An 11005-nucleotide genomic window follows, 5' to 3' on the forward strand; every position below is an offset into this window, starting at 1 on the left:
TATACAGCACAATGTACCATCAGCTATAGAGAAATACAAATCCCAGCAATACATTATAGAGCACCATGTGTGGGAAAGTGCAAGCTTACCTGAGCAGTCTTCCAGCAACTTGCTTCTGAAATTGGACCTGTCTATCAGCGGCTGTCATCCCCCCACACCTGCTCCTTCTTACTACATCTCCCCGCGTCCCTTGCCGATCGTGGATGTGGATGGGCAGGAAATGTGAGGCGGGGAAGAGGTGCGGCATGTGGAGCATGAATGCGAGCGGGTCTGGCAGCGGCGAGCGTGAAGTGGGGAGGAGGTGTGGCGCACAGCGTGTGGAGCTGTGAACAGGGCCAACTGATCGGAAGCCGATTAATCGATTATTGAAAAAGTTGACAACTTTTTCAATAATCGATTATAATCGATTATGTCGATTAGTTGTTGCAGCCCTACCCAATAGTACTTTAAGACTTGCCCCAAAGGGTCCCCTTCTCAGATATCCCTGGCAACACTGATGACTGTCCTGCTGCAGATGGAGTTGGAACCTGAACACTTCAGCCTGCTCCTTCCACATGTGCCTCAGCGCTGGTCAAAGACATCCGCAACGTCCTGCATGTTCCCATTGAGGACAGGGTGAGTAAGATGGCCACTGCAGTATTAAGAATACAGACCCAGCGGCCGAGGGTACCAAGATGGCTGCCGACTGCCTACTGAGCATGCTCCAGTGGAAAGACTCCCTGCTTGTTTCTTATATGCCCATGCATGGGGGACTTGCTAAAAAAATAGCCAAATTTACAAAAAATACCAGTGGTGGGGCATGGAGTGCAGAGGAGATGCACTAAAACACCCACACTTTTTAAAGGGCCAACTACCATAAAGGCCTTTGAGGCCAGGGGGACTCGGGGAGGGGGTGTTTGGAGAGATAGGGGCCAAGACCCACCCGGTAGTGTCAAACCGGTGCTGATACACCACTGGCCTGGACCTGCATAGCACCCTGTGGCTAACCAAACATACTGCACCATGTGCCAAGGTGGGCACCGAGCTCAGGATCCAGTGCCCGAAGCTACATTACAGGCCGGCCCCACATCTTCAGTCCTGTGTACTGTATGACCCCCGAAGCTACTGCCATGGGGCACCAATCTGTAAGCTGTGAGGTTGCTGCAGTGGCAGTAAAATAAAAAACTTGACTGAAGAATCACAGTAATAAGGCAAGTATCTAAATACATATCCCACAGTAGAGCGCAGACATCTGTCAAGAAGCCAGGACCAGCCTGTGCAGCTGGAGTTCTGGATGGGCACCTGCTCATGCCTGTGTGCGTGTGCATGTGCATAGTTCGGGGCGCCTCTGTGCAGGGACACACTGGGGGCTTCCGCTACCGTTGTGATGTGTGGGTTCCTTGTGTGTCCCTGTGCCTTTAAGAAGGTTGGGCTGCCTTCTGGCAAACCTGCACCCAATTCATCCTTTGCTATATATGCTCCAAAATAGAGGCTCTCAGAGATTAGAGTTAGGACCACACTACACAGAGCGGCCTTGACGAAGAAGCGTGGCTTCCAGATATTCTGCAGAAGACATGCAACTAAGACCTCTGTTTTTAACCTTTGTAGTTAGACAGAATTTAAAGGCCAAAAGTTTAAAGCCCTTCCATGTGCACCTTGTTTAAAAGCTGGTCATGAATTGATGGCTGCATTGCCATTCATTTTGCCTGCGCAGATATGCACGCAACGTGTGCGCGGACGTGTGCATGGGCTCGTTTCAAATGATGGCACCAAATGGGCTATTTACAGCTGAGACACCCTGGCCTCCATGTTGACTGATCTTCAGTTGTATCTTGTTTCTGTTCCTAAACCAGCATTCCTGATCTGACTACTCGATACAAACCTAGCTTGTTTGAGCTCTGGCTTCCACTCTGCATTCCCTGACCTCAGCTTGTTCTGGACTATTCTTTCACCTGGTACCACGCTGCCCGCAAGATATCGACCTGGCCTGCCTCAGACCACGTCCTGTCTGCTGATTCGGTACTACGCTGACAGACTGTTGCTGACCCGGTTTGTCTCAATTCTGCTACTTGGATCCTGCCTTCTGCACCTGTGTCCTGCTATCAGACCTCTGGAAACTGCACACAGCTTCTTCAGAACCTACCACTATCCAGGTGAGTTTGGACAGGAGCAGCAAGAGAGGCCGCCCTCGTCATCTCAGGCTCCCCTTAAGGTACGTGACAACATCAATCACCTAAGGACAAAAAAATAAAAACCCCCTGGAGATTTCCTAGAGTGGGAGGGGTTATATGAGGGTCTTCACAGTTTGGCCAGTGTCCAATCACCCAATGATATCTGCATAATACCCAGTCATCTCTGAATTGTCTGTGTACGATACAATCATTACATTAATAAATTAAGAGGGTTCAATACATTTTAAAGCAGATCACAATGTGGGTGTTGGTGTAGTAGAGCAGTTAACATGCATATTACTAGTTTTTCAAGCATCAAGAAACTTCAGAGACAAACTTGTTAACAGGTTATATTTAGTTATCTAAACCGTCAATTATAAACAATATTAAACCTTGTTTAGTCCAAAGTAATTTCTTAACAAATACTCAATACTTTTGTTGGGCAGGGGAGGTTACAACGACTAACATTTCTATACTAACTTAACTTCGACATATAAATCTAAACAAGTAAATTCAGGATTTAATGTGCATATTCATTCCTTACAAAACGACACTTACAAAGTGTTAAAAAAAACAGTAGCAGAAATGAAAAAAACTCTAAATTAGATTTTGCCTTTTTACTTTGGCTACTTTCACTCACTCCATTCTTAAGCCCCTTTGCGCTGTCTTTTCAAGTATCCAAGATTGTAATCTCTTGACCCAGGTGCTCGTACTCTCTTTGGCTGCACTTGTGACTGAGCAGTGAGTTGCAATTTTATAGCACTGGAGTTTACTTTTGCAGCTATCAAAAGCTCTTTCATTCCTTTCATTTTCTGGCTCTGGAAACTAAGAGAGAGCGATTGTGTAAATCCTGCTTCTTCTTTTGGTTCTGGGATTGGGCGATGAACAGGGGGAACAGGCTCCCCAGGCCTTGAATCCCGCCGTGGGGCTCTTCGTCTCATTTCTTCACAGTCTTCATCTTCAGTAGCAGGTTCCGAACTTACAAGTGTAACCTGCTGTCGTACCTGTGTGTGAAAATAATTTTAGCATGGCTACTCACAATGGCAGTTCACATGATTTGTTAAAACACTTCAGCTCTTGTAACTTTATACTAGGGCTGTGCAAATTAACGATTAACTTCTCGATTAATCGTTAATCTTTTTGATCGAATAATTTTTTTTGAAACTCTCTGCACGAGCGCCAGCCAAGGCATTGGCATATACACATACAGCACAGCAATGAAGTCATACAATGAACTAGGATCACACTAATCCAGCACGTTATTATTCTGAGTTGCCCCACGTGAGATTAATAACGTGCTGGATTAGTGTGATCCTAGTTAATTTTATTACTTCATTGCTGTGCTTTATGTGTATAGGCCAATGTAGTTGGATCTGTATGTGCATTATAATTAATCGAAATCAATTAAAAAAAATTGATTAATCGAACACAAAAATTTTAATCATTAACAGCCCTACTTTATACCCCTATAAACCACAATATTAGCATTAAGTAATTTGTCCCATTTATAATATTAAAATTACGTTTTTGGTACAAAAGCATGGCGAAGTTATCTGCAAATAAACTAGGGGCTTTTAATTCATTGCAACACAAAAAAATAAAACTGATGAGTTTAAATATCAACTGGTAACCAAAATAGAAAAAAAAAAAACAGCAGAAAAATAATATCTAAGGGTATAAAAAGCTAAGAAAGGTAGGAAGGAGTTAATTAGGCTAGGAGTAACTAAGGGCTGATAAAGGGTTAAATAGGAGTATATTTTATTTAAAACTTTTCTTCTTACTTGCAAGTTTGCTTTAACGGAAGTCATATGCAGATCAAAAGGTCACCCCTTATCACTACATATGACTGAAAATGTAAACACAATGTAACAATTGTAATTGTAGACTAACAAACAGCCAGGAATTGCTGGTAATAGGGGCGGAGTTTTAAAGCATATCTCCTACACTCAAGGTACTCAAGTGGTTATGACCACCTAAAATTCCAAACTGTATGCATTATTTCAAATAAAGCAAGAACTCTAAATAGTGCAGGCAAATTTATATAAAACATTTAAATATACTGAAGTTATCAAAACTGGAGCAGACTGAATCTGGAGCAGTTGCCCATAGAAACCAGCTTATATCTTAGGTTTGCTCAGGTAAGCTTTGTAAATGAAACATAGAAGCTGATTGGTTGCTATGGGCAGCTGCTCCAGATTCTGTCTGCTCCAGTTTTGTTAAATTCCGCTGTATCGCTGTACTTTGATATTAGGATGTATGATTTCGTATATGAAATACACATTTGTGTTCCCTTTCAAGATTCACTGTCACAGGTTGAATGTTATGGATTCTTGCCTTCTTTAAAATCTGCTAACAATGTAGCTAAGCTACATAAAACCTTCTCTTAGCATTTTTTTTTTTTTTTTACTTACCTGTGCATCAAATCTGCCAAGCGACTGCACAAGGAAAGTTGCCCAGCCCACATGCAACACAGGCGTTGGGCTGTCTTCCTCCCACCTACAGATTCCATCATAAAAACGCAGAAGGTTTGCAAAACAAGATGGATCCTGAAGAGCAGTACCAGCCTAAGAAGATAAATAGGATAAGCTCGGTGCTCCTATAATGCATAACTTAATTAAACTAATAGCCATTCACCTGATTGTTGGACACTGACTCCTCTTTCAAAAGGTTAGGAATTAAGTCATTGGCAATATCAAAAAGATCTTTGTAGATTTCCTCATCTTCACGACAATAGTTATACCTAGAAAAAAACCAAAACATTACAGTTTGAGTTTCTGGCAGAGAGCAAACTGTAAAAACTAATAAAAACAGTCATACATTTATTAATGAAAACCACTACTAATGGAAAAATATAGTCTTTAAAGACCAATGAATAAAGGCTGACCATACAGAAAGAATTAAAAGTGAACTATGAGGTGAGTGATTTCCACTCATAGTTAGAGCCGACCTGTGACAAAGAAGCGGTCACAGGTCGCTTCTATCGATCGGGAAGTGCGCAGAATGCACCGATCCGCTCACTTCCCAATTGTATACCTGCAGTGAGCAGTGACCGTCAGTCACCGCTCCCCACAGGGATTCCCCCCTCCGATCCTCCAGCGCTGAGTGGAGGAACGAACGGGGCGGGCACAGCTGGCTCTGCCTCTAGATAGGCAGAGCCAGCCGTCACTCACGCAGCTGGGTGGATCTTGACAGTATTAATTGGGACCCGACCGGGCTGCAGCGCTCTTAGTATATCTAAAGAGAACTATGGGGAAAACCACTTACCCCATAGTTCTCTTTTAAATGCACAGTACAAATAACGTCAGCACATGTGTGTGTCACTCTTGCAACACACACACACTATATTTATTATGACTTCTTCCACTAAGGTTGACAGAATATTAAACTATCCCCTCTATTCTTCATGATAGAAAATGATAACACAACTATTTCATATTTTAATATTACATACAAAGGGAAAATCATCAATGCAAAGCCTATGCGGATTGTCAGTACCTGTAACTTGAACATTTACCGCTTTCTTTTCTACACACCGTTCTGTAATCTCTCGTTTGGTCCATATATTCATTTAGGTATGTTTAATTTGCTATGTTACATACAGACTCAACTTTTAGGCTCTGTTCACACCTAGGCGTATCGAATATGCGCGTTTGTCACGCGTTTCAACCGCGATTCGCAATAAAAAAAAGTTTCCCAGGGCTACTTGGCTGTATCCCAATGGAAACGCGCAACAAAAACGCCGCAAAGAAGCTCATGTACCTTTTCAGGCGTAGGCCGTTTTGTAGCGCATTCAGACGGGCTGAAATACGGCAAGGTGTGAACCATACAAATAGAAAACAATGGGATTTTCATGTTTGAGCGTTTTGTAGAGCGTTCAATGCGCTACAAAACGCACAGGTGTGAACCAGGCCTTATTGGCAGTAGGAAATGCTAATCAAGGCATTGCTCCATCATCCTGTTAATTTGTGTTTTGAAAGCCAAATCAGCTAAACAACTTTGGAAGCAGAATTGCTCCCCCATTGCAATGAACATGTTCAATGCGCTAAAGTAGAATTTCTTAACCTTATTTTGAATCATGGGACCCCTTGACCCTTTCGGTGCACCCTTTTAGAATTTTCAGGCTGAATCCAAAAATTAAAAAATGTGTCAGCCTAAAATCACATTTTTTTTTTCTATCCAGATGGATTCCAATCAAGGTGTAGAAACATCTCAGCAATGATCAATAGAAATGGGAGGCACTTGAGCTAAATTTCAAGTGTTGTTGGAAAGGGTCTGAATACTTATGCACATGTGATATTACATTTTTTCTTTTTAATAAAGTCACAAACATTTTTAACATTTTGTTTTTACTTTGTCATTATGGGGTACGTACGGAGTGTAGATTAACCACTTGCTGACCGGGGTGTTTATACCCCCTTCCTGACCAGGCCATTTTTTCCAGTATTCAGCGCTGCAGTACTTTGACATTTATTCCGTCATGCAACGCTGTACTGAAATGAATTTTATACCATTTTTTGGGGACAGATAGAGCTTTTTTTTGGTGGTATTTAATCACCGCTACGGGTTTTTTATTTTTTTAAAATTTATATCATGAAAAAGTATCGAAAAGTTTGAAAAAAAACCTGTTCTCCCTAGGTTATGTTATAAAACATTTATTACCCAATGTTTTGGTAAAATATAAAAGACGGGGTCACGTTGGGTAAATAGACACCAAACATGTCAAGCTTTAAAATTGCGCGCACCCGCTAAGTCGCAAAAAACTACCATACCAAAATTGACCATAGCCGATGCTTTAAAAGCTTTTACCGCTCATCAGTTTAGTGTTATCAGTGATTAATGGCCCTAAAAATTATTACTCTCATGTGCAGCACAATGGATGTAATTGTGCGGCACAATGGATGTAATTGTCGTTTTCGCACGTAGGCGGACTCGACGCATGTTTGCGTGTGTATGTGGGGGGCGGGGGGACTTTAACTTTTTTTTATTGCTTTGATATGTGACTTAATTTTTGTAATTTGTTTTGCAAATGTAATTTTTCTTAAACTTTTTTTTTCCACTTAACTTTATTGCTATCACATAGGGAGCAAACAAGCTCCCTATGTGATAGTCAATTTGCAGTGACAGGTCCTCTTTATGGAGACATCAGGGGTCTTTACGACCCCTAATGTCACCTAGGGACCCCCAGAGAAGCTGATGAAGCAGAGACCTGCTTCACCAGCTTCTCTTTGGTTTCTGTACCGGAGAGTGACAGAGGAATACGGAAGTGATGTAATACTCATCACTTCCTGCATTCCGACGAGGAGGAGGAGATCAAACAAAGATCGTGTACTGATCTCCGGCCGCAGAGCTGCTGTGCTGGTCCTGGGCTCACACCGGAGCTTGGGATCACCAGCAGCGGCTGAGGGGGCCGCACGCATATTACAAGCGATCGGGCGTCTCTACAGACGCCTGAACGTAAACAGCCATCGCTGGCTGTTTACATTCAAAGCCGATTTCCCATACTGATGAAGCAGAGACCTGCTTCACCAGCTTCTCTTTGGTTTCTGTACCGGAGAGTGACAGAGGAATACGGAAGTGATGTAATACTCATCACTTCCTGCATTCCGACGAGGAGGAGGAGATCAAACAAAGATCGTGTACTGATCTCCGGCCGCAGAGCTGCTGTGCTGGTCCTGGGCTCACACCGGAGCTTGGGATCACCAGCAGCGGCTGAGGGGGCCGCACGCATATTACAAGCGATCGGGCGTCTCTACAGACGCCTGAACGTAAACAGCCATCGCTGGCTGTTTACATTCAAAGCCGATTTCCCATTTGTGCGCGCCGCCTGGCGAGATGGGACGTTTAAAAACGCCCACCCGCATTCAAGAAGCTGCTGTCCGGCCGTTTTATTACAACAGCCAGACAGCAGGTGGTTAATGAGGGGAAAAAAAGAATTTAAAGCAACTGTAATATCAGGCTGCAAAATAAAATTGAAAAAAGTAAAGCGAGTCTGAATACTTTCTGAATGTTAGCCCTCTATGTGATAGCAATAAAGCTGAGTGTAAAAAATTTTTAAAAATTAAAGTAACATACAAAAAACAAAACAAAATTTTTTTAACCCCCTTCCTGTCCCGGCCATTTTTCAGTATTCAGTGCTGCAGTACTTTGAATTACATTTATTCCGTCATGCAACGCTGTACTGAAATACATTTTATACAATTTTTTGGGCACAGAGAGCTTTCCTTTGGTGGCATTTAATATTTACTATAGTAAGGAAAAATTACAGAAAAAACCCCAAAAAACAGTTTCCCCTATATTAAATTATAAAACATTTATTATTACCCAATTTTTTGGTCAAATATAAAAGATGGGGTCACGTCGGGTAAAAAGACACCAAACATGTTAAGCCTTAAAATTGCGCGTGCGTGCGAAACCTCAAAAAAATACAATACCCAAAAGCTTTTACCGCTCATCAGTTTAGTGTTATCAGTAATTTATGGCCCTAGAATTATTGCTCTGACTCCGACGTTCGCGGGGATATGTAACATGTGTAGCGCAATTGTCGTTTTCGCCGCGCGCTGACGCATCTGAACGTTTATATGTGGATAAACGTGGGGGTGGGGGACTTACAGATTTTATTTTATTTTTTTTACATGCAACTTATTTTTTTTAAACTTTTTTTTACACTTAATGTTATTTCTATCACATAGGGGATAACAATCCCCCTATATAATAGCAAAGGTACACTGACAGGTCCTCTTTATGGAGACATTAGGGGTCTCCAAGACCCCTAATGGCACCTGGGGACTCCCAACGAAGCTGATGAAGCAGAGATCTGCTTCATCAGCTTCTTCTCTGGCAATAGCAGACAGATGACTGACAGGTGAATGCGGAAGTGATGTATTACACATCACTTCCGCATTCACAGTACGGAGGGAGTTCAGCAAGGAGGAAAATGCTGATCTCCCTCCCATCTTCCTCCTGACACCCTCCCGAGCCGGGCCGCAGATGGGGTAGCGGATACCAAGATTGAAGGTTAGTGTGCAGGAGGGGAGGCGGCGGCCCTCTAGGGGGGCACTCAGCCACAACATACAAGTGATTGGCGGCAATGGAGCCGCCGATCATTTGTATGTCAAACAGCCAGTAATGGCTCCTCAGAATGGACGGGTTTTTTATTCCCGTGCGTTCGCGAGCAGAAAAAAAAAGCCGTCTGATTACGGCAACCCGCCCATGTGAGCTTGCCGCCCGTCTGTATTTTCACAACGGGCAGACGGAAAGCAGTTAAAGTCCCCTGCCCCCCACATACAACGCAAACACGTGTTGTATACGACTACGTGCAAAAACAAAAATTGTGCCACACATGTTATATATCGTCGCGAGCGCCAGAGTGAGAGCAATAATTCTTGGCCCATTAATCACTGATAGCGCTGGGGGGTATGGCCTGGCTATGGCGGAGTGAAGAAGCACATTGCTTGAGCTCTGCTACCACCTGAGACTTTTCAGCTCGGCACGGCATCCCAAACCCTCTTTTTTTGATGTCACAGAAGACCAAACTACGCTCTAACGACGACAAGCGTCCCCAGACATCCCTACAGCGCTTCCTCTCCACCCGCAGTTCTTCTAAGGGCCCGATGGCCCCCGGGACACGGCCCTGAGGCCTACTTCACCTCCCAAGCCTCGGGAGACCTCGGCCTTGCCGGAAGCTCCGGAACCCGGAGACCATATGTCCCAGCAGAGATCCACTCCGCCTCGATGCTCCAGCCCCATAGCAGAGCCTCGTCTACCACTCTCGCTGACGCCGCTGCAACCTTCCTCCCTCTCCACTAACGAGATCTCCGCCATCTTGCTCTCCCTACCCACGAGGCAAGACATGGCCGCCATTGTTTCTAAAATGGAACTCACACTGAAGGACATCGCGACCATCCACAAATCCGTCTCTCACCTAGAGGCTGCGGTCTCCACCCTGACCAGCGACCAGGCGAGTCTGACCCCGCGGGTTGAACGCCTGGAATCGGGCTCGGCCTCCTATGACCGCCGCCTAACGGAACTCCTACTCGCGCAGGATGACCTCAAAAATAGGTCCGGGCGAAACAACGTCAAGCTCCGGGGGCTCCCGCGGCCACGACCCCGAATGGCTTACGGCTCACGGTGACGGCCATCCTCAACATGATCCTAGACAAGGCCCCGGACTCCCCGCTGGAGATAGACCGCGTACACCTCGTGGGGAGTCCCAGGACGGACAGCGATGGGAGGCCCAGAGACGTCCTATGCCGCGTCCACTTTTTTGCGGAAAAGGAAGCCATCATGCGCCAGGCCTGGCAGAAAGGCCCGCTTACCTTTGACGGCGCGGAAATTTCCATCCTGCCTGATCTGTACGGCCGTACCCTCCACATGCGAAGAATCCTTCAGCCGCTTCTCGCTGTGATCCGCAGAGCCGGAGCCATATACACCTGGGGCTACCCGTTTTGCCTCAATGTCCGTAGGAACAACCGGACCTTCAACCTTCGCCATCCACTCCAATTGGCGGACATGTTCTCCTTCCTGTATGCCGTACCTGTGGATGTGCCCGACTGGCTGTCCCCCAGTCTGGACTCCGAACCTCGACCCATGCCTCAACGAAGACGCCGCCGAAGTTCCTCCCGGAGCAGACCTAGACCGTCCCGCCCGGCGCCGACTGCCAACGAGCCTTGAAACAACAGTGGTCGACAGGTATGGGAGCACCCCCGCTTATCCCCCCTTCAAGGTGAACTTCCACAACGTGCCCAGCCGGGTAACGGCTCGCTCCCCTTGGCTGACCCCACACCCTTAGCCGTAACTGCCGGGACTGCCTGCCGTAACGGCGCTCCCAATTGCAACGACAGCTGTCCCCTTGCAAG

General features: G+C 45.2%; 1 protein-coding gene across 3 annotated transcripts in view; it reads right to left on the bottom strand.

Moving 5' to 3' along the window:
* Positions 1-2787: 2787 nt before the first annotated feature.
* Positions 2788-11005, bottom strand: part of MEN1 (menin 1) — an 82996-nt gene continuing 74778 nt past the window's right edge. For all 3 annotated transcript variants that reach the window (XM_018567069.1, XM_018567070.1, XM_018567068.1), the window contains 3 exons: positions 4785-4890; positions 4562-4714; positions 2788-3154 (listed from right to left, as the gene is read on the bottom strand). In XM_018567069.1, the coding sequence (XP_018422571.1) occupies positions 2798-3154; positions 4562-4714; positions 4785-4890 (616 nt within the window). In that variant the 3' untranslated portion in view covers positions 2788-2797. The remainder of the gene's footprint in view (positions 3155-4561; positions 4715-4784; positions 4891-11005) is intronic.

The sequence above is a fragment of the Nanorana parkeri genome, unplaced genomic scaffold, assembly GCF_000935625.1.
Source record: "Nanorana parkeri isolate BGI_ZX_2015 unplaced genomic scaffold, ASM93562v1 scaffold1004, whole genome shotgun sequence".
Lineage (NCBI taxonomy): Eukaryota > Metazoa > Chordata > Amphibia > Anura > Dicroglossidae > Nanorana > Nanorana parkeri.